General features: G+C 51.4%; 1 protein-coding gene across 5 annotated transcripts in view; it reads right to left on the reverse strand.

The window, feature by feature from the left end:
* Dab2ip (DAB2 interacting protein) overlaps nt 1-27,641 on the reverse strand; it is a 149,887-nt gene that overhangs the window by 71,989 nt on the left and 50,257 nt on the right. For all 5 annotated transcript variants that reach the window (XM_055599889.1, XM_055599887.1, XM_055599888.1 and 2 more), the window contains exon 2: nt 16,960-17,063. In XM_055599889.1, coding sequence (XP_055455864.1) covers nt 16,960-16,995 — 36 coding nt within the window. In that variant the 5' untranslated portion in view covers nt 16,996-17,063. The remainder of the gene's footprint in view (nt 1-16,959; nt 17,064-27,641) is intronic.

Below are 27,641 nucleotides of genomic sequence, written 5' to 3' on the forward strand. Positions count from 1 at the left end.
GCCATGGCGACGGCGAGCCGAGCGCCTCCGACAGTGGCCGAGGATGCCCGAGCCCCCCCCCCCCCACCTCATCCCCTGGTGCCCAGAGGGCGGGACAGCTGGGCTTTGGAGGGGCGGGGACCCAGCGGGGGCTCTGGCCACTAGCTGCCCCTCACATCCTGGCCTTCCTTCGCAACCAGGCCACACCCCCAACCTCCGAGAGGCTTCCACACACCTCGACCCGTCGGGGGACTGACAGGAGCGGTTGTAGAGACGAAGGAAAGAAACTAAGGCTGGGAGAGCAGGTCCTCCAGCCGGCCAGCGCCTAGTAGCACTCTGGCCATCTAGACCCCTAAGGCGGGCAGGCGGATGGTTGGATGTGGGGATCGAGGCTGAAACACTTGCACCTCAGAAAGGCCAATCCCCATGGGTACAGGATCCCCCAGTTGCCCCACTTAGGGAAGGGTTCAGGGTGTTGAAGGGCTTGCTGAGTATCCACCCCCAATTTTGGGACACCCAGCTAAGACCAATGAACCACTTAGCTGAGACTCCAGCTAAAAGCACCATCCCCAATTCAACCCACCCTACCCCAGCACTTCTGGTTTAAGGAAGAGGCAGGTGAGGAGGCAGGCAGCAGTGCATGGAGGTTGGACCAGAGCTCCCTTGACAGATGATGAGTATATGTAGGGCAAAAGGAGCCACAGCTGAGTCTTACTGGGTGAGCTGACTAGTTTTATGTCAGCTTGACACAGGTTACAGTCCTTTGAGAGGAGGGAACTTCAATTGAAAAAAAAAAAAAATGCCTCCATAAGATCCAGCTGTAGGGCATTTTCTTAATTAGTGATTGGTGGGGAAGGGCCCAGCCCATTGTGGGTGGTGCCATCCCTGGGCTGGCCCTGGGTTCTGTTAAGAAAGTAGATGAGCAAGCCTTGGGGAGCAAGCCAGTAAGCAGCACCCCTCCATGGCCTCTGCATCAGCCCCTGCCTCCAGGTCTCCACCTTGTTTGAGCTGCTGTCCTGACTTCCTTCAGGGATACACTAAGGTACTTCGGAACTATGAACTGAATAACCCTTTCTTCCCCAAGTTCCTTTCGTCATGGTTTATCATCACAGCATTCAAAACTCTAACTAAGACACCAAGCTTGGAACCTGCAGGCACTTCTCTGAGGGAAAAGAACTGAGAATTGGAACTCCCTGAGGAAGGCTTGTACAGACAGAGTGCTAGGACCCGCCCACTCAGCCATGATTCTGTGTGATCCAAAGACAGAAGTAAAGGGGCGTTAACTTGTTTTGAAGTCAGTGTTGTCGAATTTCACCTGCCATAGAAGAATAGGTGGGCCTGACAGCGCTCTGAGTTCAGAAGGTACGGGTGGACATTTGCTGCAGACCCAGAATCCACAAGCAAGGCAATGCAGACTAGGAGAGGCAAAGCTCCTAGGACACAGCAGGCAGGCAAGGACCTGCACCTCATAGCTCTGGGCTCTCCCACCCGCAGCCCCTCTTGGCTGATCTTGTGGGTTCCCACACAGGTGTTAAGCTGAGGAGTCTCCCCAGCATGCTTGGATTTTTTTTCTTGGTTTTCATTTTCTGCACTGACGAAAACTTCACAATTGTTACACTCTTAGAGTACAAAGAACCACAGAGCCCATTTCACAGTTTATGGAGCCCATTCTATAGCAATATTGTCAGCTTGATCCTATTTCTGAGTTTAAAGAAAAACAAAAGCATTCTCCCCTGTAAAAGAGTGGGTTGGACTCTTGACACTTTTCCTCACTCCTCACAGGCCTCAAATACAGATGACCTGCTACCTCCCTTACCCAAGCTAGCAATGACCTTGGTACTCCAAGGGCCTGGTACACTGGGACCACAACAGCGATGGGCTATATATGGTGACACTATAGGGTGAGTGTTGTCTACATTTCCAAGAGGCTCAGGACAGGAGCTCAGCCCAGGGCAGGTTCTTCAGAGAAACGTCGAGGACCCGTCAATCCCCACTCTACCACAATCTGCCCTACAGACCTTGGGTCCCAGCCCCGGGCTCACATAAAATAAATACCCCTCACCCTGAAACGAGACCCATGGCCAACAAGCTGTATTTCCAAGGGTGACGAAGGTCCAGAGAGGGAAAGGGGCTTCCCCAAGATCACACAGCAGGAGGTTAATCAAAGGCCCCAAGCTGCATTCCCTTGCTCTGCCCACAGTCACAGTTTACTGTCCTTCCCAGGGTTGGGGGGCAGAGTGGGGGCCAGCTGATTAGTCCTTGGCCCCCAGATGAAAGGAGACAAACCTTTTCTTTTGTCCCTTCATGGGATCAGCTACAGCCAGAGTTCATGAAGAATCGTGATTGGTCTTCAAGCCAGGAAGTTATGTTAGACCCAAGTCAAAGGACAGGGAGGTGGCTCAGTGGTAAAGTGCTTGCCTTGCATGCACCAGCTACAGAGATTGATGACAGCAAGAGAAAAGAACCAAAGGCCCAAGTCAACCTTTAACCAAAAGTGGCACTAGACAAGGTTCCTTCTAGCTAGGTATGGTGGTACACACCTTTGATCCCAGCACTCCAGAGGCAGAGGCAGGCAGCCTGGTCTACATAGTAAGTCCCAGGCCAGCCAGGGCTACACAGAGAGACCCTACCTCAAAAACAAACAAGCCCCTTTTTCAGTAGAACAGAGTCCCTGACAGCCACTCTTTGGCTGTGCTGGGGCATCCTGACAGCCAGTGGCTAAGAACGGAGAGGTACCAAGTACACACACACAGGCCTCAAACTGAACTGTGTACCCCAGCTTGTCTCGAACATTGGTGGGCAAGGCCTGTTTCCTCACCGTGAAATAAGCTGGGGAGCGACATGCAATAAGGAGTAAACAGGACACATAAAGCTGATCAGCGTTTAGGTCTGGGGTGTAGAACAGAACCCCCAACAAAAGTCAAGTTTATTCTCACAAGGAACCCACTCAAATACAAAGGCTTCATAAAAACATGCAGTTTGTAACAGCATATGCCAGGGCTAGCTCATCTGTGAGGGTTACACATGCTTTCAATGATCGCTCCATAATCTCTTCTTTGCTGGCCCCCACAGCCACCCCACAACACACACACACACACACACACACACACACACACACACACACACACACAGTCTGCTTTCTCACACGTTCTTTAAGAAACTGTCTAGCTACACAAACAAGATCTGGCAATTGTTAATCCAGCCCTGGGGCACCTCAAGCTTTTTCATGGTACATGGGTTCAAATCTCTGTTTTTTTGAGAAGGGTCTCAGTGTGTTTGTAGCTCAAGCAGGCCCTGAACTCATGACTTTCCTATGTCAGTCTCCTGAGCACTAGGATTACACCATCACACTTCACTTTCTAGGATCAAAAAATTTGGGGTGGAGGAAGGTTTGACATATGGTCTCAAGGAGCCCAGGTTGGCCTCAAAACTCCTTTTTTTTTCCTTTTCAGGTTTTTTAAAAGCTTTTTTATTTATTATGTATACACCAGATCTCATTATATTATGCACCAGAACTCATTATAGATGGCTGTGAGCCACCATGTGGTTACTGGGAATTGAACCTAGGATCTTCGGAAGAGTAGTCAGTGCTCTGAGCCATCTCTCCAGCCCCTGGCCTCAAAACTCTTAATCCTTTTCTCTCCTTCCACATGCTGGGATTACACAGTCAACCCCTATCTGATCTGGGTTTAAATCCTAATTCAGCTGACCTGTGTACAAATTCCTGGCCCTTTCTGAGACTCAGTATCCTATCTGTAAGGCAGGCTGATGATGGAACCCACTTTACAGGTTTATGGAAAGGGCTACAGTCAGATCTTACCAGTACAGCAGCAAGTACTTAAGCAACAACATGCACTAGTTCTACTGTCACTATACTGAGACTGGCTCAAGTGCAGCCAACTCGTTTCGTCCAGAGGTGTGGGTGACCAACGCAGGCAGGAGTCTGTCTGGGCCTCTGAGGAGTCTGCACGCTGCCTAGCAGTGGGGACAGGGACATGAATGAAGCTGCTTGCAAAATGACCGTAGAGCCGCAAACATGCAGTTTAGAAGTTTTGAACTCTTTCAACCAGCGCTTTCTTGTGCACAGTGTGCAGCCACAGGGCTGCTCAGGTGAGGCCTAAGCTTTCATCCAGGGGGCAGAGACTGAAGTGTAAAAAGCAGCAGGCAGCCAGAAGTCCATGGGGACAGAACCTGCTCCACCCCTGGCCTCCATTAACACAGCAGGCAGCTGCGCCAGCAGACTGGGCTCAACTAAGGCCCCAGGGCTTTCATACAGGGGCCCTTGCCTCTGCCCCCTCTGTGAATGCCCCCACCCCCACCCAAAAGGACCTAACTACTCCTAGCTGATCCCTACTTTACCACTGGTCAGGACCCAGGGCCACTGTGGAGAATATCCGTGTCTGCGACTGGAAGAATGAGTTGTCAGGCGCCCTCCTACACACATACCCCAGTTGCAGCCACTCTGTCTTAACATCTGGCCCACCCCTGCTCTTCTGTGGGAGACTCTCCAGCAGAGCTCAGAACCGTTTCAGAATTCCAGACGCGTGATTTCTTCATTCACCCATTTCAATCAATTCCAAGTGATGATGATGATGATAAATGATGGGTTATTGAGCAAGCTCCTGTTTTGCCAAGTTGCTGTGTCCATGAAAACTCAGAGCTCATCTCAGCAGGGAGCGAGACTCAAGGCCTCTGCTGAGAGTCCTTGGGAGAGCATGGGCTTCAGCGTCAGAACATTAGGTTTTCAGGATGGGAAGTGAAGGCTAGGAGAGATTAAGATACTGACTCCATGTGGCTAGGTGGTTGTTCGGTAGAGCTAGGACTCTGCCCAGCCTTTCTTACATGTGAGACAGACAGCTCAGACTATCCTCTGCATACAGGACTCACATGTGAGGACCTGAAGGCTCAGGGAGGCTCGACCTGTCCTGCCGCCCCCACCAGGCACTGTACTCTGGAGATCCACAGGTGTGCATACCATACCCCCGGGAGCTCCTGTCGTCAAGACTCCAACCTGCTCCACCCATCTCCTGCAGTGTGAGGTACTGGGCCCAGACCTGGTGGACAGCAAGTACTCACTCAAGGGCTACCGTGCCCTACCCTCAGCATCTACCCAGTCACACACCTTCCAGCCCAGCCTTCACCTCCTGCTTCCCTTCTTGACCCTGGACCACTGCAGGTGTGTAAATGGCCCGGCATACCTGTCTCCCTTTATCCATCCACCCTGGGACTGACTCTAACACAGTGCTCAGAATGCAGGTGGAACCCCATGGGTCCACATTGGGCTCTACCCAGGCCAGTTTTAAAACTCCTAACCCCAACAGGGAGGCTTCAGGGAGAGATGCTGTTTTTACAGACATCTCTTGAAGTATGGTTCTCTGGTTCTGTCCAGATGCCAAGAACACATCCAAATAAGCAAAACAGATAAGGAAGGGGGAGATCCCAGACAAATATTGCTAACTCTCAGCCCCGGGAGAGGAGAGATGCCGGCACACAGGTGGACAGGAGCTGGGGTGGCAAGTGCCTTGTTTCCTAAGTGCATGGGTGAAAGCAATAGGACCCACATGGTGCAAACAAGACACTCAGGGCCCAGAGAGTGGCCAGACTTGTCGCCTCAGTTCCTCAGGGCTTCAGTCCCAAGTCTCCCCCAGGTAGCTGTACTTCCTTTCCCAGGCCTCAGTCTTCCCACAGGAAACACGAGATGCTAGATGAGCCAGCATCAGCACTCCCCAGGGCTGGCACCTGCCAATTCCATGAAGTTAAGATCAGTGAGCAGCTGCGTTGCCTGGCTCTCCCAGGCTTGGCACTAAGTAGCAAAGAATGCTCTGGCTTTGCCCATGTCCTTCAGATGTGCCACTCCTCTGGTTCTCCTCCACCATCAAAGGTTATCCAAGCTAGGGAATGACTCACTAATGAAATGACAAGCACAGTGACAGGTGAAAACGAAGAGACATTTTAAGCTGAGATCAAAAGCTGGTGCCTTCCTGATGGCCACCCAGTTGAGGGCCACCTTCTGCCCACAGATCCCCTTCCGACCCATGCCAGTATTCTCTTAAACAGGAAAGACCTTCACATTCCACCCTGTCAGCAGAACACGTGGTCCACAAAGGAGAACCAGACCATAGGCCGTGAGGTCCCCCAAAGAGGCTGAGACATTCAAGGATAAACTCTTGTCTCAAAATACTGAGTGGCCAAGACTGTTAGCACATTCATAATCCCAGCAGAGAAGCGGCAAAGACAGGAGGATCCTGAGCTGGAAGCCAGTCAGGGCTACAGAATGAGGCCCTATCTCAAACAAGCGCCCTGGTCAGAAAACCCGCACACAAACACATTCTCATGTGGAGAAACATACAAGGCCAAAACCATATTCAAGCTCAAGGACAGGCATGCTGACAGTGTCCACACAAAGGCACACCCACAAAAGAAGGCAAAACATACACATCTCCTCAGCACCAACACACTCACAGATGCATGTGCAAATAATCATGCATGTCAACCAGGGCTCACTCGTGTGCACGCACACACACACACTCAGCTGTTAACAGACAGCCACAAATGACACTGACTCAAACACCAGTCGTGCCAGAGAAAGCAGAAAGTGATCCTGAAGACCAAGCTTTATTCTGCCCCCATCATCTCCTCCCTGCCCTGTGTGGGAGGCTTCAGTTTGGGGGTATCTGGGTGCACACCCTGTTCATTCATCATATACTCCAAAAGCTCATCTTTACCGTCCCTAGATGTGTGGCTCTGAGGCAGGATCTTGTATCTTTGCCAAGAGCAACAAGTTCCTGCCCCAAACATGACTCTTTGCCCTAAAATTAAACATACCCAGAAGCCCCAGGCACAACTGCAAGAACAAAGAGGCAGAGGAGAAGCAGGAGGGTAGAGGACAGGACCCTCTAGCTTCTACCTAGGCCACCTACGTCCATGGCTGCTCCCTTGTCCGTAAAAACACAGTGTTTGTGAGGATGGTAGAGCACACAGGAAGAGCCCAGCCCTCTGCAGCACCTGGGCCTACTGCCAGCACCACCACTCTCCCTGCCCTCACTTTTACTGCTCCCTCTGACCAACAAAGACTCCAAAAGGGCTACCTGAAAGTTCCCTTTGCCTGGGGGATCCCATTCTTCCTTTTAGGTCCATCCTCCCAGGTTGGGCCTCCCAGATTCCCTAAGTCTTGGTCAGGTTTCTCTGTAGACATCTCCACCTACAAATGCGTGTGTTTGATGCTTCCCACCCACACTGGGCTGTAACACCCCAGAGCAGGGGCCTCAGCAACCTGGTGAGTGAATTAGTATCTGTGATACAAAAGAACGCTTTTTTTTTTTTTTTTTAATCGCACTTAGGAGTAATCCTGGTGGGCTTACCAGAGGAGACAGTTTTTAGAAATGCTGAATATGAGCTAGCAGGTGGGTCTACTGAGAAGTGCAGGGCCAGGGCAGCCACAAGGGGCCACTAGACTCTGGGCTCAGGGAACGGTGTGGGGCAGGACAACGCTGAGTCTGCCTGCTTCTGGAGATCCCGCCAATGCTGCAAGCTCCATACCACCACCCCAGCCTGGGCTCATGACACATCATGAGGACATTCGAGGCATGGGTCCCCTTAAGAAACCTAAAGCATGGAGAAGACAGAAGGAGAGGGTGGGAAGGATACAGGAAGAGGAAAGGCTACACGCACATGGCCCTCTGATACCTCCCCCGAGGCCTGAGCAAACATCCATGCGCAGAAATCAGACATGCATTCCTCGAGTCTCAACCACGGATGTGACAACAGAGAGCAGCTGGGGAGTGACTCATTGTCCCATAAAGCCCTAGGCCTGTGGACACTGACTTTAGCATGAAGTGGCTCAGAGGCCTGAAAGCCACCATGTTTCTAGGTTGACCTAAGGCCAGCAGAGGAGGTGACTACAGAAGGTCCATTTTACCAGTGTGCCTTCCCTTGCATTTGGCCTCTGCTGTTTATCCTCAGGGCTAAGATCCCATGGGCAGGCCAGTCTTCCTCGTGAACCACAGACCTTCCCCATCCCGGTGTGGGCACATGCTCTTGGCAGAGGCTGCCCAGCTCAGTGGACAGGAACCTGTTCTCAGAACCCTGTTAGGACACAACACATGCAGGATGCTTCCACCAGGTCCTCCGCTTTGCACAACTCCTTTGATCCTCACAGCCCATTATTGCAGATGGGAAATTAGAGGCTCAGGACGGGCAAGCACCTTGCACAGGGCCACACAGCCAAGGAGCAGCACTGCCGAGTTCAGCCTCTGTATACCGCCCCCCAACCAACCATGATTCCCTGAGCAAGCACCTTAACTGTTCTGTGACTCAGTTTCATCATTCCTACAATGAAAAGGTTGTTCTAGAAGCCAGCTAATCTCTAAACCCCTTATTTGTTGGGCATGGCCCCCCACCATGCCAACGGGGACTCATTTGCTGTGATCACAAATGAAAGAGACCTTTTGGAAACAGTGGCCAACCCAAAGGATGGATATTAGGTCAGATAGTCCTCGCTCCCAGACACCCAACAGTCTAGCACCGCCCCCCCAACACACACACACCTAAGCCAAGCAGGAAAAAGTGCTAACCAGTAGGGAACAACAGAGAACCCAGCGGGCCTCTAACTTGAGCATCAGGAAAGCCAAACTGAGTCCTTGAGCTGCAAGGCTATACATGCCTTTTCATGAGGAAAACAATCACAGCTGGGGATGACAGTGTAGACCATTGTCCTCCCGTAATCTCGAAGTTGCAGGCTGCACTGACCTGCGAGTCCTGGCCTCTGAAGGCTCAGAGGACCTGTGAACAATGTCTAGGCTGAGGCTCTGAGGAGCTGGGCATCTGGTCAGACCTTTCCTCCAGAGTTGAGGAGGAAGCTGCTCCCCACTTCATCCCCATGTAATTAATTTGCTCCCTACTGTCCCTGCCCCCTTCCATTCCACCAGCCCCCAGCAGGCGCCTGCCAAGGACTCCAGGAATCAGAAGCCAGTCCTGCCCTTGAGAAGGTCACTATCGGCTGGTGGAAGAGAGGCATCTAGTGAACCGTCAGTGACAGCGTGGAGAAGGGGAAGGACATGAGGCTTACATCCTGAGGCAGGGGAGAGGATGTCTGCTCTGGAAGGCCTTTCAGGGGGGAGAGGCGTGCAGGTGGCAGTAAGAACTTCTCAAAGCAGGGGGCAGAGAGGTGGCAAAAGAGCAACCAGTCTGACTGTGAAGGCCCGGGCAGGCCTGCGGGGCTTTGGCCACTCCGCTGGAGAAACAGATCCACACACCCCTACTAGAGGCCATTGAAGACACCAGGGCAGGGGAGGGAGGGACATGGCCCCTCTGGGATGGTCTTTAAGCAATTCCACCAGCAGTTATCCACTGAGATGTGTAGACTTGTGGAGGAAACAGACATTCAGTATCTGCCACCTCCACAGAAGGCCTCCTCACATGGACTTAACATCTGTACTCCGACCCCAGCGCCACATGACCACTTTGTATTCCTAGCAGGGAAAAGTGAGGAAATGAGGGGCTCAGCACAGTGCTGGCCCAGCATACACAAAGCCCTGAACTGGATCCCCAGCGCTGCATGAACCAGGCATAATGGTGTAGGCCTGTCATCTTAGCATTCAAGAAGGGGCGGGGTGGGAAGGGAGATGCCTGTCAGCCAAGTGTATGCCACACAAGAATGAGGACCTAAGTTTAATACCTAGAAGCCACGGGAGGAAGGGGGGAAAACTAAATAAAAGCCAGGCTCAGTGGCACACGCTGTGAAAGCAGACACAGACAAATCCCCAGGGCTCACTCAGCCTAGACACCAGTGAACTCTAGGCTGATGAGAGACACTGTCTCTGAGAGAAGAGGGGAGGGAAGATAGAGGTAGGGAGGAGAGAAGCTACGAAGGGATCCCAAAGTCAACACACATGAGCACACACAGAGAGAAAGAAAGTGGGAAAACGAAGGCGTCTGAACCTTGCCTTCATCCACGCTCCTGATCCAGGAAGGGGGTAAGGGCCTGCAGGGCCACAAGGTGGGGTGCAGAGAAATAACCTCTCAAACGCCTGCTGCCCGTGTGCTGAGCAAGAGAAGGCAGGAGAGGAGGGCCTGGATTCGAATGTCCGCTCTGGCCCTTAGTGACTGTGTCACCCAGAACAATGTGCATTTGAGAGTCTTCATCCATAAGAAGGAGAAGAATGATCCTAGCTAGCACACACTGGCCACAGGCAGCCAGCAAGGGCCATGATGCCTTCCGCATCCAAGTCCTGGAGGGAGGCAGCTTCAGTGGGCCTTTCCCTCTCCTCAGTGCAGTCATACTGGAAAGTGAAATATACATGGCCTGGCGGTGTGAGGAGGAAATGAAGGTGACCTGCAGAGTGCCCAGCACAGGGTCTGCCCCAGGGGCCTGCCAAAAACAGGCTTTATGATCCTGTACCATTACAGTCCAGGCTGAGCTTGGAACCCAGTGGATGGGACTTGACCTGTCATCTGCCTCCCCTGGAATACCTTCCTACTCCCTCCCAAAGTGGCTGCGAAGCTAACGAGGGGTCCGGGGGCCCTGTAGACATTTCAGTATGACAGGGTCTAAGTGCTCAGTAGCCCCAGCCTGATGACTGCAGGGCCCTACCCTTCCTGTCAGTTCATATGCTATCCTCTCATCCTGAGCCTCTCCAGATGCAAGCCTGTGGTGGCCCCAACCCTTGATCCTCCAATGACCCCAGACAGAGCTCCAACTGTCTGAACGACCCAGGCAGAGGCAGCTCAGCCACTCATGCTAGTCCAGCTGTCATTAGCCTACCGGGTACTCCTTGACCAGTGTTACCGTCACCCACAGCTCACCCTGCAGCTTTCATAACTCAATGGCTCCCTGTAGCCAGGGCTACAACTAGGACCTCAGCTCTCACTGAGTAGCCACCCAGATGTCCACTTGCTGCCCTCTGCTGCCCCCAACTGGTGGGAAAACACCCTGCAGACTGGCCAGCTCTGTCCATTACTGTCCCCTTAAAACACTCATTCTGGTTCCCTAAGCCTCTCACTCCCCCACCTCTCTCCACCTCCTGGTCCCAACTGCACCTCTGAACTCTGTCAAGGATGCTGCTGCTTTGAGGCAGCGAGGGACAGTGTGAAGGAGAGAGATAGGGCACACTTCCTGGGGTTCTGGGAAAGCATAGAAAGGGTATGCCCTGAAAAATAAGCATCAGGGATAGACACTGGCTAAATGCCTACCTATGTGGTTTGGAGCCCTCACAGCTGCCCTGTTTGCAGATGAGGAAAGAGATCTGGAGATGAGTCACTCACACCTTAGTGGTCATAGAGGGGACCTAGCAGAGAAAAGGGACATTCTGGAAGGTAGGCTAGTCCTTCCCAGGACCAAGCAAGCAGGCCTAAGTCCAGGGGACCATGGGTCAGGTGAGAATAGCAGCTGGCTTGCTCCTTTGACCCATCCTGAATTCCCCCCCCCATCTGTCCTAGTCTCTGCCCCTGACCCCCTGCCTGAGTACAAACCCCAACAGTTTCATTTGTCTCATGGGCCTGGCCTCCCTGATCATTCAGACAGGAGGCCATGGCTGACCCCCAGCCCCAGCCTATCTTGAGCAGCTCCTGTGCCTGGTGCTCTGACCGAATCAGGAACATTCTCTCTCTGGGAAAGGGCCTCCTCCTACAGAAGGCACACATGGCTAGAATGACAATCTCCTGCTAAGCCACCCTCTGCTCATCTGTTCTCAGGGGGGAAAAATGGTTCCCATTCTAGGGAGAGCACAGGAATAGGGAGAGGACAGAGTAGCTGGCTGGAAACCTCAAGTGAGTACCCCAGAGACAGACACCGTTAGCCATCACCCCCTGTAGCTCCTGCATCCTAGAAGAGAAACTACAAAGGCTTCCAAGGGCCCCCCACTAAAGACCCTCACGTTTCTCGATTTTGCCTTCATGCTTCCAAGACTCCAATCAGGACCATTGGTTTGTTCTTGTTTGGTTAGATCTTCCTCTAACTATTGTCTCTTTTCTTGAGACACTCCTGCACATCCCTTAAAACCCAGTTTTAAAGGTCCCCACTGTAAGAATTGTCCCACCTTCCTCAGGCAGCTCTTATTCTGGGTTCCCACAGCACCCCAGGCATACCGTCACTGAATCAAAGACATATAGCTCATGCACAATGTGGCACTAAGTAAAAGTGAATCATGAGGCCCTGCTCCTAGAAGCGTCAGCAATCAACCTGATGCTGAGTTCACCTGCAGCGTCTGCAGCCCCGAGCCTTCCCCTCTCTGACACTTCTCCATCTCACAAAAAATAGCCCTGAGACCTAATTTCAACCGAACTTTCAAACATACCCACTTTCAACTTCCTGAGGAGGGATCAACTGGCTGCCAAGTTTCCCAGAGCCTCTGCTACCTCCCACCCTGACCCTGCTGGACTCTCCAAGGTCAATATCCTAGTAGGCAGAGGAAGGAGGAAGGACCCAGCCCCCACTTAGGGCTGGCAAAGGCATAAGGGGCCTTCCAGTGAACCACAGCTGTCAGCATTTCCTTTTCTCCCATCAACCTGATTCCTGGGAGCACTGCAGCCCAGGAGGGGCTGGGTTGGACCTACACACCTGCAGATCCTGAACCTGCCTCTGCGTGTTCTTTCCTCTCTGTCTGCCCCTTCCCGGTACAGAGAAGACAGATCTGGATGCAAATCCCAGATGCCTCGAGGAGAGGAACAGTAGGCCACTGTGGTCATCTTTCTCAGCCCCTCCCCCATGGGCCTTTATCCCAGGTCCCCCACAGCTCTGGGACACACACTCTCCTGGGGAATTACAGTCCCATGCTCACTGCCACGAGAATGAAAGTTCGCACAGGAGAGCAGGAAGGTCTTACAACTCACTCAAATCACAAAGCTGGCTCCGGGCCTTAATGTTAGAATATTTAAGCACTCAACTGTGTGCCTGATCACAGGGCCATCATCTTCATTCCACAGAAAGAAGGCTGAGGCTCTCCCAAGCCCCACAGTCTCTAAGAGGCTGCCACCCATGTCCCACTCAGCCACCTATGCCCTGTGAAATGGCCACAGGGATAACTTACAGAAGGGGTGGCAGCCGTGAGTGAGAGCAAAGAACCTAGGCTGGAGAGCCACTCTCAGCTGGGTGTGAACTCTGTTTGATCCAGTCTTCTCCCAGCCCTTGAGACCTTCGACTCTGACACACAGTCTCCCACAGGGCACCTCCCATGAAATACAGTGACATCCTGTCACCCAGGTTTGCAATGGCAGCAACAGTGGCAGGTTCATTACAGCCTGTGGTATCTTCCCTGCCTCCCCCAGGCAAAACCATGTTCCCTGGGCTCCCTCAGGGTCTGCAGGGAGCAGCAGCAAGCTGAGAGCTGGGAATGCAAATGCAGAAGAGAATAGGTGTTCAGGAAAGGGGGTGAAGAGGCTCTCACTCCAAATGCCATGCCTTCTATTCTCTCCCCTTGCACTTATCTTCAGTCCGAAAGAGAAACCCAATTGGGACTGTGGATCTAATGGATGAATATGATTGGTCACACAGTGCATCTCATCAGCTAAGTACCTGCCACAGGGCAGGGGCTGTCATTCCACACTTTAATGGCAGAGGTTCCGAGAAGCTGGATGGCTAACCAGGTTATGTAATAGCTCAGGAAAGTGCTGGAATCTGAACCCAGATCTCTCTACCCAAGCACTTCAGTTCCCCCAGCTCCAAGCACCTAGGCCAAGAGAGTCTCCACTCACACCCCTGACCATAATGGCTACGCAGAGACAAAGGATCAACTTGCCTAAGGACAAGATAGTGATATGGCCAACAGCCCTATCGGTGCCTCACTAACTTAGGGGCTATGTGACACTGACATGCCAACTCCGAACTCTGCGCTCCTCGTGTGTGACATGGTAACACTTAGTGGCTCCTCACAGGATGGCTAGAAAGTGGGTGGACAAATGGCTCGTGAACATGCCCTCTGTACCCTGTGAACCCCCTGAGGCCAGCAGCCTGAGTGGATGCCTGAGCACTGCAGGCTCACAGGTTGGCACTGACTACACCCTCAGGTGGCTCCCGCCCCGGGGAAACTCAGAAGACACAACAGGAAAAACGCCAATCCCCACTGGCAACTACCACGCCACAGGTTGCAGTGGTGTGAGGTATGACGCTGTGCACACTGGAGCACCCAACAAAGAAACTGGCAGGCCACGTGACTTTCCCACTCTCGGTCCTAGGAAGCCACACTCAAGTCCCGGGGCCAGAGACACAGGTCCCACTCATCAGCCTGAGCTTGAGTGAATGACTTACCCCAAGAGCCTCAGTTTCCTCCTCTGTAATGGGGCAATCAACATCAGGGCTGGCTTGAAGGACTACAAAAGCTGGTGGTGCAGGACAGTGGACATAGTGCCCGGTACACAATATGCACGGTCCTAGTAGACACTCCATCAGTGTCAGGACAGCAGGAATACCAACCATTGCTCCAAGGCCCCAGAGGTTCCCTGCCCACTGTGACCTGAGTATCCAGAGGGGGAGGCATTTAGTTTCTGCTCCAGTGGATATACCCTTGGGTACATCCTTGCAGAACCCCTAGAAACCAGCTGCTTACCTCTAGGGGTATGACCCCAGGCCCTCCCTGCCAGAGGCTGATCCTAAGCCCCGACTCTGAACCACCTCTTAGGGAAGTTTGTTAAAATGTACACACCTGAAGGAACCCCAGAACCTAATTTGGGTTTTTTGTTTGTTGTTTCATTTTTTGAGACAGGGTTTCTCTGTCCTGGAACCCACTTTGTAGACCAGGCTGGCCTCGAAATCACAGAGAACTGCCTGCCTCTGCCTCCCAAGTTCTATGACTAAAGGCATGTGCCAGCACACCCAGCCTCAGAACCTAGTTTTATACCATACACCCAAATAGGAGGGTGAGTAGGCCTGGGAAGGCCCTGTCCTTTCAGTCTGGTACCCAAGTCTCCATCTGGCCCAGCCTCAACTCCTACCCATCCCCAGACCCAGCAGCAGCAGTGGAATGTAAAGCTGCACCTTAGCCACAACCATTCCATGACTCGCCAATTTCCACTGACCCTTCTGGGCTTAAGACACCTCTCCTACCCTCTAAGGACAGTCAGGGTCAGCTCCCCTGGAGTGACAGCCAGACCTGTGCTCTTTTCCACTCTCTCTCCTCTACCTGTCTGCCTACCCACCACAAAAATGGCTGGCACCTTGTCTGTTGTCCTGTAGCTCAAACATCACCTCAAAGCGCAAGTGTGGTGGTACACACCTGTAATGCTAGCACTCAAACAGTAGAGGCAAAAGAATCCAGAGTTCAAGGCCATCATTTGCTTTATATAATATTTGAGGTCAGCCTGGGCTACATGAGATTCTATGAAATAAATAAATAAATAAAGATAACCTCCTTAAGACCACGCACCCCGGAGAAGCTCTCTCTCATTTCCCCCTCACGGCTGTTCTTAGCACCACTGTGGTTCCTTAGGACTCTGCACGCTATACACTGGCTTGGGGCACTCTTACCCTCAGCCCATCCTGAGAACGGTGCATGGCACACAGCAAGCACACACATGGGTAAACTGGCTGAGGGAATGGATGGATGCTCAAAGAGTCACACTCCATCTCCCAGACAGGAGAGCCCTGGGGAAGATAGTGTTTATTTGTCCCCCAGTACCAGGTGCCTGCCACAGCGCTAGAGACGCACACACAGTCATGTCCACCGTATCTGCGCAAATGTGTGTTTGAGAGTACAGGGATAAAATAAAAAGAGAGGACTGGAGAGATGGCTAAGTAATTAAAAGCACCCATTGCTCTTCCAGAGGACCTGGGTTCAATTCCCAGCAACCACATGGCAGCTCACAACTGTCTCTAACTCCAGTTCCAGGGGATCAGACACCCTTACACAGGCATGCATGCCCATAAAACACCAATACACACAAAATTAATTAATTTTTAATTAATTAATTATTTGTTAGTTAGTTAATTAATTAATTTTTAAAAGCATATGGAGCTGGGCATGGTGGGATACTTGGGAGACAGATGGATCTCTGTGAGTTTGAGAACAGCCTGATTTACACAGTGCGTTCCAGGCTAGCCAGGCCTACACAAAGAGACCCTGCCTCAGAGAGAAAAAAAGAAAGAGAGAAAGACGGGGAAAGGCTGCATGGGAGTGAGAGGAAAGCCACTGAGGTCCATTTCTGCAAAGTCACTTAGGCTTTTGATGTGTACACATGCATGCAAACTCATGCTTCCATATGTGTGAGCACAGGTACATACACAAGGTTGAGCACTTGTGTAGAGGCCACAGGACAGTTCAGGATGCCATTTTTCAGGGTACCATCTACCTTTTTTGGCTATCCTGCCAGTGAGCCCCAGGACCTGCCTGTCTCTCTCCCATCTCTGTGATTGTATATCCCTCCCACAGCACCTGAAACTTCTTTTTTAAACGTGGGATCGAGGGATTGAAGTCAGGTTCTTACGTTTTCAAAGGAAGCACTTTATTACCTGAGCATTCTTTCCAGCCCTTATTTAGGTTTGCAAAACAGAGAAAAGCATACGTGCCAGCTGTCTAGGCTGAACAGCTATGCCACAGTACCCATGCTGTGTCTGAGTCAATTTTAAGGCCTCGTCGGTTGGAGAATACAGAATTCTTTTCTTTCAAGTCAAGGCAGAATCAAACTATGACACGCCCTGGACTATTCTATAGGAGATACCAAAACGCAGGTGTGCATCTTATGGGTGGAGGGCACAGTGTGTGCGCACGCCAGGCAGCTCTGCTCCAGCCTCCCCTCTCAGCTCTGGTGGCCTCCTCGGGCTCTGTCCTCCGCCTGCCCCTCCCTCAAAGAATGGGCCCCCATGTGGCCCCCGGGGAGCAGGGAGCCGCTAAGGAATTGGATACCTAGAGCAAGGGAGGCTGGTTGCTGCTCTCCCGGTCCATGAGGCTCCAGGAAGGGGGGTGCGGGGTCGCAGAGCAGCCCCCCAGGGCGAGGTGGTGATGGTGGTGGTGGTGGTGGTGGCAGTGGCGGTAGTGACGCACAGATAGTTACCGTGACCCGGAACGGGGTTGCAGCCGGGGGCTCCATGCTGGGGCTTTTCTCTGACAGGCTGCCGGGGAGGCTGCGCCGGGAGCCTGGCCTTTCTTGGGGTGACTCTGTCAAAGAAGGAGAGAAAAGGTAAGCAGATTCAAAAGCTCTGAGATGCTGTGGCCTCTGCCACCTCCCACATCCCAGGTCAGTACAACAGATAGGATGGAGCCACTGTGAAAAAGTGTAATGGCATGCACCCCAAAATCACCCACACAATTAGTTACACTCGTATGGGTACACCCAAAAGGACGAGAAGACCAGATTTAAGTACTTGTATGAAATGTTGACAGCAGCATTATTTACATGGCAGATACAGTTCATTTGTCCATCCATCCACAGATGATCAGATGAGCACTGTGGAGCGTCTTTCACATGATGTGGGTGAACCCAGAAAACATCATACCATGTGACATAAGCCAGAAACCCAAGAGCGCAGAACCCTCTAGTCCCACAATGGGAGATTCCTACACTAGTCAAATTCCTAGCCAGAGAGTAGGTTCAAGGTTGCTGGTGGGAAGGGCAGGCCATAGCTGCACGGTATAGCCTTTTGTTTAGGAAGATGGAAAGGGTTTGCAAGTGAAGAGTTGTACAACTGCACATCTGTACACTTAAAAATGGTTACGACGAAACCGGAGAGATGGCTCAGTTGGCAAACTGTTTGATGCACAAGCATGAGAACCAGAGTTTGGGTCCCCAACGCCCACAAAAATGCCAGGTGTGCTTGCAATCCTGGTGCTGAGAAGACAAAGACAGAAAGATCCCCGAAGCTTGCTGGCCAGGTGTCCTAGCCGTGAGATCCCAGTGCTCCAAAAAGGCGATCGAGGAGGGCACCAGCACGCACACACACAAACACACACACACACACACACACACACACACACACGAGAGATAGAGAGAGTTAAAATGGCAAACTACATGTATTCGCTAGAATTTCGTTTTATTTTGAGACAAGGTTTCACGTAGCCCTGGCTGGCCTTGAATCTGCCATGTAGCTGAGGATGACCTTTGACTCCTGGTCCTTCTGCCTTCATCTCCCAAGTGCTGGAGTTTTACAACAATTTTTCAAAAGATCTATCTGTCATTGTCATACATCATGGGTGTTCTGCCTACACTGTATGCATGCACACCACATGCATGCCTGGTACCACTGAGCCAGGAGAGGCATCACATCCCCTAGAACTAAGATTACCGGCAGCTGTAAGCTATCATGTGAGTGATGGGAGCAGAACCAGGATCCTCTGCAAGAGCAAGTGCTCTCAATCACTAAGCCGTCTCTCCAGCCCCTCACAATTGTTTCTTAAAGGCTTCCCAAGTCCTCACTTAAGCTTACAATCCTGTGTGTACGATCCCTGAGCCTTTTCCTGGAATGCCACACTAGATGGAGACTGGACAGCCTGCCTCCACGGTCCCTTCAACCAAGATAATCTGAGACCTCTCTCTTCCAATCTGGCCTTCCTCTCCAGAAGCGGTTAAGTGGGAGGCCTGCAGGATCAGGCAGCAACAGGGCTGAGATGGCAGCACAGGACCGCTGAGAACAAGGCAGCAATGAGGCTACAGCATCCATGGTTTTCTAAGTCGTGAAATACTCAAGTTTGTAACCAGTGATGGTGTGGGAAGCTGAGGTTGGGGTTGGAGGAGGAAACACGCTTGAGCCAGGCCTGCACATGCCTGTTGAAGGCCTCAGTCAGCTCAACCCAACTGCTTCTTGCCTGCACAGTTGCTGTCTCTTTGCCTACTCTGCTGCCCCCCCCCCAAAAAAAAAAGACACCCCTCCCAGGTTCTCCCACCAGCCTGACAATCCAGACAGCCCTGAAGGAGGTCCCTAGTGACACTACTGCCTGTCTTCTTGCTGCTCCTGTAGAAATGGCTGAGTCTGTCTCTTGCTGGGATGGTCACTGTAGTGTGTTTGTGTGTGTGTGAGAGAGAGAGACAGACAGACAGACAGAGACAGAGAAGGGTGGGAGGTACAACTCCCCATGCCCACACTGAACCTCCACATCCCTAGCACCCCACATGAAGCCTGGTGTATGTGGTATTTAGGAAAAGCCTGTTGACTCACATGGAAGAAAAGGACAGTGTGACATCTCATGGGGACTTGGGATAAAAGACCACCCCGGCAAATGTGCGCACACATTCACTTTCACACAGATCCTCCCACACATACACATACAGCACAAGGGAATGTGTACAGACACAGGACAGAGGACATGGGTGTTTACAGGATCCGGCCCCTCAAAGGCAGGACAGTCTAAACACCCTCCCCACACTTCTACTTGTCCTCTCCTGATTGAAAAGCTGTTCCCAGAAGTGTGAAAGGACAGAGCTCACCCCCTCATGGAACGGAACGAAACGAAACGACAACACTCTCTGAGGCCTGGCCAAGGGGCAAGCAAGGCCACCTCTGCCAGACTAGCTCCCCCAGGCAGGTGCCAGCCATCTCCATGTTTCCTTGCTGTGTTTCTCTGCTTAAGACTTATTCCCTCCCCCCACACTCTGCTAGTCGGCGGAGAGACACCCACTCTTTCTGGAGGTTTCCCTAGGAAATCTCTTCCCACGCTCCCCGTCTGCCTTCAAATCTCTTCCCCAATCCAGCCTGGCTGCTGCTTACTCTCTGTGGCACACCTTCTCCACCTGGACGGGTATCTCTGTGCTCCCTGACAGCACGTGTCACCCGCCCCCCTCCGGCAGACGTCCTGCAAGCTGTGATGGTTGACCTCACCGTCTCCTGAGCCCTGTGGGAGGCCAAGCAGGCAATGGGTGCCCCCCAACCCCCCACTTCACAGAGGGGAGCCTGAATCTCAGGCCCCATCACCGGCAAGTAGCTGTGTCTGGACCAAGTCCATGGCTCCTGCAGGACTGAGCCACTGGGCTCCGTGACCTGCCTAAAGATTGGACATACAAATGGCCCTCAGAGCTCAGCAAACTTTAGCTAAGACAGACTCCTGGGATCAGGGGAAAGGGTCATAACAGGAACTGACAAACCTGGAGCGGTCAGATTCCAGCTTGCTGTCTTCTACCCTCATCGGTTCCCTCAGAACAACACACTTTACCCTGGTTACTAAGGTGCCACTCCGTGGAAGCCCTGAGCACCGCCTCTGCCATACATGCCTTAAGGCTGAGATGCCCCCTCTACACTTCACCCATGCTGTCCCCCCACTCCATGATGGACTGCATGGCCTCCCGTGGGATACAGTCAAGTTCTGAGAGGTCATCATTCCTCTGTTGGGGGTACCCCGTTAGTTCAGACCCAACTCACTGAGTGAGAGCCCACTATCTCTCACCGAGTCTCGCACACCTACTAAGTCTCTCCCTATCTCTCACGGTGGGAGAATGAATACCTCTCTGTTCCCAGCCTTCCTGAGGTGGGCACTCCAAAGTGCTGGGTCATCCCCTACCCCCTTTGACCATCATCCTTTTTCCACCAACTCGGCTAACTCATATACACCACTTAAGGCAAGGCCAGACTCCTGCAAAGGTCTTAGGAGCCCTACGACAAAGGAGGCTGAGGTCTCCAGAGTTTCAGGGACCGCCCCCCAAGAATGTCTGGCCTCCAAATATGCATGTGTTCACATGTGGAAAACACACAGAAGGGTACATGCACATGGACACATACACACAGAGACACACACAGGCGCACACACACACACACACACACACACATACATACACACAGCACCTGCCCTCCTGGTGGTACATGGATGCTGGGGTTGGGGGCTGCACTCTCACCCAGCTCTGAGACTGATGACCCCAGGATCCTCCCAGAATTTTGCCTCTTGCCTGACCCAGGAGTTTCTCAGAGGCTGCTTGGTCCAACCTCTAATTTTACCTCAAGTGGTTTTGCCAGGAGCCTGCAGGCAGCCAGGTATCAGCCAGCATTGATTTAGGCACACATGTGAGCCGCTCCCCCCACCCATGGTCCTAAACAGGACCTCTCAGCCTTTGCCCCTCAGCAATCTCCCCAGGCTCTGATCTCCCTGGCGCCCACATAAAACCGCAATACCAAAGGTAGATTCTTTTAGGTACTATACATGTATTGGGCTTTATAATGAAAAAAAGTAAGGTTTTTTTCATGTCCTTGAGGACTCAGCTCTGGCTAGCTTGTGTGTAATACTGCTGGCAATACTGCCCCTCTGAGAACATGTGTTGACAGATTGGACAGCCACAGTGTACGCTTTTCCAGATGAGGGAACCAAGGATGCGAGTTGCAAAGGTGACTGAGCCCCCAAACGATGCCCACCAAAAGAACTCTCACTTAGGGCCTCAAGGAAGGCAGAGGAAACACAGTAGAGGGAGGGGTCTCCATTTAAAGCCTGTCTTTTCCCAGGCTTGGGAAAGCAGGATCCCGGAGAGATCAAGATCACCAAGATGGCACACAGCACTAAGAAAGTATCTGTAAGAACCGCTCATGGGAAGGGTGACCCAGTCACTTTGGAGTCTCCCTCAGAGGACAGCCCGGGAGTCCTTCTTCATCTCAGACTTGATATGACCTCTACCCAACCTCCCAGTCTACAGAACTGAGCCTTGGAATCAACTGACCCTGAAACTCTCTCTCTCCCGACAGGCAGAAAGAAGTCCCTATTAAAGTGGCGGGACCAGGCTACCACCTACTCTTGGAAGCCACTGACAGATTCAGGCATCTTAACCTTCATGTGTTCGCAAAAAAATAAATAAATAAATAAATAAAATAAAATAAAATCTGTTTCATTCAAATGCTGCTGGCTTGGTTGCCATGGATACCACCTAATCATGAAGGATGACTGTTACTTGTTCCCATGGAAACAGTGGCTGGAGGAACATCCTGTAATTTCAGCTGTCGGGTTGCACTGCCCGGATCTTAATGGTTGGAGGCAGGTGGAGGTGGCAGCTACGAACATGGACATTGGGAGATTCGGGGTCGGCAGAGGTGTAGAAAGACTGGGTGCTGGGGGAGCGGGGAGGGAAGGGGATCCTCCTGGGATCAGGAAAATGTAAATCAGAACTCCCAGATACCATTTCACACTTTTCAGATAGGCTTTAGCCCGGTCCAGAATTGAAAAGAAACTAATTAAAAGAAATTAATAAGAAACCAGTCCTGGAATTAAAAATGAGCAGTGACTCCCACTGCTGGCAGAGATAGAATGCTACTCATTCATCTCTGCTGGTGGCAGAAAAAGGCTCTGGGGAACAATCAGACAGTGGTTCAGACACACACAAACACATACACACACACGCATGGATGGACAGACAGATGGAGAGACTCACAGACAGATGAAAAATCTGTCCCTCTTATAGGTCCAGGCCAGAAAAACGGTTCGTCCCAAAGAGACATGTGCGGCAGCCCTGCACATAGCGCACAAGAAGAGCCAGCAGCACCAATAGCCAGCAGTAAGGAATGAGTGAGTGCACCCTGGACGAGTCATCTGGGGGAATACTACACAGCACAGAAGAGGACACAACTCAGGAGCACCCTACATGGAGCGCAAAGGCATGCCACAAAACCTAAATGTATATAGATTAATACAAGTAAAACTGTAATGTAATAAAACTGGGATGCTGAGTGAAAAAAAGAAGATACAATATGACCTTCTTACAAACTTTTTTTTTTTTTGGTAAGACAGTTCATAGCAGCTCTAAAATAGCCCCAACTAGCACCAGCCAAGCACCTTTCAATAGAGAGTGGCTAAGAAACTATAATGCATAGAAAATGAATAATGACCCCAAAGAAACCTGCACTCTGATTCCTGGAGCCTGTGAACAAGCCGCTCTGACAAGGCAGAGAGGGACTCTGCAGATACGTGCGTGACAACAAAGACTGGGAGGCAGAAGGCTTCCCAGGGGCAGACCCACCTCAGGAGCCCTTTAATATGGGCAAGGACAGTCAAGACTGGAGCCAGAGCCATGGCAGGAGCAAGAGACAGGAGATGTTCCAGGTGCAAAAGGGTGGCATTACCTAGAGACTAGAGTGGACTTCAGATGACAGCCTGCAAGGGACAGGAACGCCAGTCCTACAGCCAACTGCAGAGAACTACATTCTGCACACAGGGAATGAGACAGGACGTGCGATTTCTTTTTGTCTCTTTTGTTTCTCTTTCTCTCTGTGTGTGTGTGTGTGTGTGTGTGTGCACATTGGTGTACTGCCTGCATGCATACCTGTGTGAGGATGTTGAATCCCCTGGAACTGAAGCTACAGACAGTTGTGAGCTGCCATTTGGGTGCTGGGAACTGAACCCAGGCCCTCTTGAAGAACAGCCAGTGCTCTTAACCCCTGAGCCATCTCTCCAGACCCTTGTTTCTGTTTTTGAGACAGGACCTTGTTGTATGGTCTAGGCTGGCCTCGAACTTCTACTCCCCATGCTGGTACACAGCTTACACTGAGCTTCTCTCTAGGGTCTTCAAAAGGGAAAGCAACCCACTCTGTTGTGACTGGTCTAGCCAGGCCAGCGCCAGAATTCCATCACCTGAGCTGCAAGACAGCACCTGTGTTGTGTACACTGACAGATTTTAATGTGTGCAGCAGCAATTGAAATAGACTATGGGGGCTGGGGGGCGTATTGTAGTGGTAGAACACTTCCCAGCAGGTGTGAGGCCCTGGATTTCACCCAGGAGCAGGGAGGAAGGGAATCAGGGACAAACTGAAACTGTAGGAACTATAGAATACTATAGAATACTAGTCAGCTATGAAAAAAGAATGCACTATTGATTCACCAGGCATGCGTGGACCTCAAGGGTGTCCTGCTAATGTTGAAAGCCAGCATCAACAAGTTCCACAGCACTGACACCACTCAAAGTGATAAGACAGGGGCCAAGGATGTAGCTCTATTGGTAGACCATCTGCCTAGCATACAGGATGCCCCAGGTTCGAGCCCCAGCACTCCATGAACTGGGCATGGTGGTACGCACCTGCAAACTCAGCCCATAGGAAGCAGAGGCAGGAGGTTCACCATGTTACTGTCCTGGACATAAGCAACCTCCCAGGGTGGCAAGCTTTGCCAGGGTGACCCCAGGACAATACAGTAACACCAAACAAGGTCGTTTCCCAACTGTCTAAGCAGTCGACAAAGACAAGGTCACTGCACCCACAGAACACCAGGCCTCCTCCTCTCAGCAATAAAAGGAGGAGCCATTACTTCTATATCAATGACTTCTTTATCCACGGAGTTAGCTTATGAATCACCTCTCCCAAGCAGGACACCTGGAGTGGAAATGAGGCTCTCAAGTTCAGGACTAGCCTGAGCTACACAAGGGATCTTGTTTCAATTAGCCAAAGAAGAGAAGGATGCCTTGCCTGACCCAGGCTTATCTTTCTCTACTTAGAGACAACAGCCAATCAGCCATTAGCCCCGCCTCCCCAGACCTCCCAGGCCACCAGCCCAGACCCTAAAGAAGGTTCTTGCCGATTCTGGCATCCCGATTCTGCTGTCCCGGGTATGCCTCATCACCTTGAGTAAGAACCATAGCTTGGTTTCCAGAATGTTCCTGGTGGACATTCCTGCAGAGCATTGTTAGGCAAGCAGCAGCCAAGGGGAAGCAGTTCGCCCCAGGCCGGTCTGTATGAACAATCGCCTGAAAACCTGTAATCATTTCAAAACAGAATTTAAGGCTTGCATTTAACCCTTCAGGCTAAAATGCATCTGCTTTCCGCATGACTAAAGCGGAGACATTTCCTTCCCCGGCCTATGTGCACACTGCCACATACGGAGAAAGCACAGGGCTTCTCTCTGGAGAATAAGAGAGCGGGTGCCACACACTGAGTGAGAAAGAATGACGCCTCCCAAACACGAACAGTCAAACTAAAACTAAGATATACACCGGTGACGCGATGGCTCAATGGAAACAAAATAAAGAGAAAATAAGATAAAAACACCAAACTGCACATCAAGCTTAACAGCAGCTTGAGAGAATGGGGGGAAGAGCCCGGCAAAGCTCCAAAGAGCATGCTTCTTTAGTGGGTGCTGGACACACTTGGGCTGTGGCCCAGGAACTGAGCAGGGAGCCCTCAAGACCGAGTTACAGCAGTGAGGCGTGTGTGGTGTGTGCTGTGTGTTGTAGCGGAGACCACGTGGTACATGCTGTGTGGTGTGTACAAGATGGTGTGAATATGCGTGGTGTATGTGATGTGTGGGAGGAGGTATGCGTGTGCCTTTGTGTGTGCGTGCGTGCATGTGTGTGTGTGCACGAGTGAGTGTCTTCGTGTGTGTTTCTGTGCAGGGAAGAATGTGAAATCCATCGTACTGTTCTCTGGTGATATTTGTGAAAATACCACAAGCTGGTATTTTCAGGCAGTCTGAGCCTCCTGCCTCAGACTGCACGCTCTTCCCAGTTAAGCCTTTGGCTTTCCATCTATAGCCAGGTGTTACTCGGAGGTTACTAACCCTTCCCCTCCGCTGTGAGGCAAATACCGGCTTTCAAAATGCCACATTGTCCATCTGGGAGCCTGTGGAAGCATTTTCTCATGTGACAAAATGGGCTCACCAGATACGATTAAGGACCTCGAGATGGAAGGAAGCCACAGGGTAAGCACACTGTGATAGCAAAGCCTTTAACTTTTATTTATTTCATTTGTTTATTGGGACAGGCAGCTGCAATGTGGCTCAGGCTGACCTTGAACTCATGGTCCTGCAGTCTCAGTATCCTGAGTGCTAGGGTTACAGACGTGTCATCACCACGCTCAGCCACGGAAGGAGACAGTGAGGTGAGAGAAGGCAGAGGGACAGTGCCACCAGGGAGGCAGCAGTGAGGCAGGGTGCCAGATCAAAAAGGCAAGGAAACTCACTTGGGCCAGGGCTCCACAAGGGTCGCAGCCTCAAGACCCTTTGACTAGCCCCCTGAAGCGGGTGGACTGCAGACTTGTGACCTTCAGAGCTCAGTTTATACATGTATCGCAGTATTTGTTACAGCAGCCACAAGTAGCTACACGCCCACCAGTCAAGGCTGGAGTTAGTCTACGTTAAATGTGAAAGGCTGGAGACTCCAGTCATGGTCACCATCCACACAGGACTGTGGACCTTCAAGGTCCCCTCCCCTCTGCCTAAGGAGAAGCTTCCATACAGCAATCCAGTGTGGATTTGTCGGGAAATGACGTGTGAGGGACGGGAGATGACTTAATGGTAAAGTACATGCTTTGCAAGCATGAAGACCTGAGTTCCAATCCTCAGTACCCACATAAAAGCTGGCACCGGCGCAGTGGCACACATCTGCAACCCTATCACCGGGGCAGTGGCAGAAACCAGGGGCTTACTCTGGTACCCAGTCTAGCTGAAATAGGTGTGCTTGGGGTTCAATAAGAAACCCTGTCTCAAAAAACTATGGTGGAGCCAAGCACAGTGGCGTTCACCTGTGCACTCGGGAAGGCAGCGGCAGGCAGATCTCTGTGAGTTGGAGGCCAGCCAACTACAGATTGAGTCCAAGACAGCCAGGGCTACACAGAGAAACTGTCTCAAAACAAAAACAAACAAACAAACAAGCCAAGAAACAAACAAACAAACTATGGTGAAGTGATTGACAAAGACATCTCAACACCAACTTCTAACATTCACACCCGCACACATGTTCACCCCACCCCCACCCCCAGGGACACAGAAAATAAAATTTAAAACTAAAAAATGCATAGGTGTATGCTTCACATCTGTATGTAGAGAGCCTTTCATCCACACCCTTCACATTTCTTCTAATTCTTTTATTGGCGTGGGTGTTTTGCCAGCATGTATGTCTGTGTGCCGCTTGTATGCTGTGCTCTTGAAGGCCATTAGATGTCAGATTCTCTGGAACTGGAGGTACAGAGGGTTCTAACTCTATCTACCACGTGATGCTGGGAATTGAACCCCAGTCCTCTGAAAGAGCAGCCTGCGCCATCTCTCCAGCCCAACACTCTGGCATATTCTATCCTCAGAATACAAACTAATTACATCAAGCAAATTACACCAAACTTCAGGGCAAGAAGTCCTAATTAAGGCACACCAAAGAGCAGCAGCGACACTAAATTCACCTCCTTTCCACTCCATTCATTAGAAACTATTTCTTTTTCCCCTAAAACCACACCTCCGGTACTTAATGTTCCGAAATGTTTTGCACTTTCATTTAAGAACTGCATCAGTACGTGAGAGATTATGGCTGTGGGATACAGTGGGCTTACCTCTTGCAGCAAGCTGAGACAGGTGTGAGTTAAGTGTGCTCACTCATTTTTTACACGGTTTTGGTTTAATTATGTATATGCAGGTGTCAGGGAGTACATTTGAATTTGGCTGTCATGGAGGCCAGACGTGTCCATTCCCAGGAACTGGAGTTAGAGGCAATTGTGGGTGCTGGGATTCAAACTCAGGTCCTCTGAAAGAGCAGCAAATACTCTTAATGGCTAAGGCACCCCTCCAGCCCCTATATATCCATTTTTTATGTATGATGTTCACACTTTACCTTTTGTGCAATTAGCAACCTGGAATTCAACTTCAATCATCTCCAGATTTGCCTTGTTTGCTTTTGAGACAGGGCCTCATGGAGCTCAGGCTGGGCCCACACTTGCCAAACTTAAACTCCTGATCCTCCTGTGTTCACCTCTTAAGAGCTGGGGCTGCAGGCATCCACCACACCTGGCTCAAATTCCTGATTTAATGATGTCATCCTAACACAAGGCTGCTCTTCAATTCCTTGTGCAATTTTAGCCTAAGGAG

Source organism: Psammomys obesus, unplaced genomic scaffold, assembly GCF_907164565.1.
Source record: "Psammomys obesus unplaced genomic scaffold, mPsaObe1.curated_primary_1811, whole genome shotgun sequence".
Taxonomy (NCBI): Eukaryota; Metazoa; Chordata; class Mammalia; order Rodentia; family Muridae; genus Psammomys; species Psammomys obesus.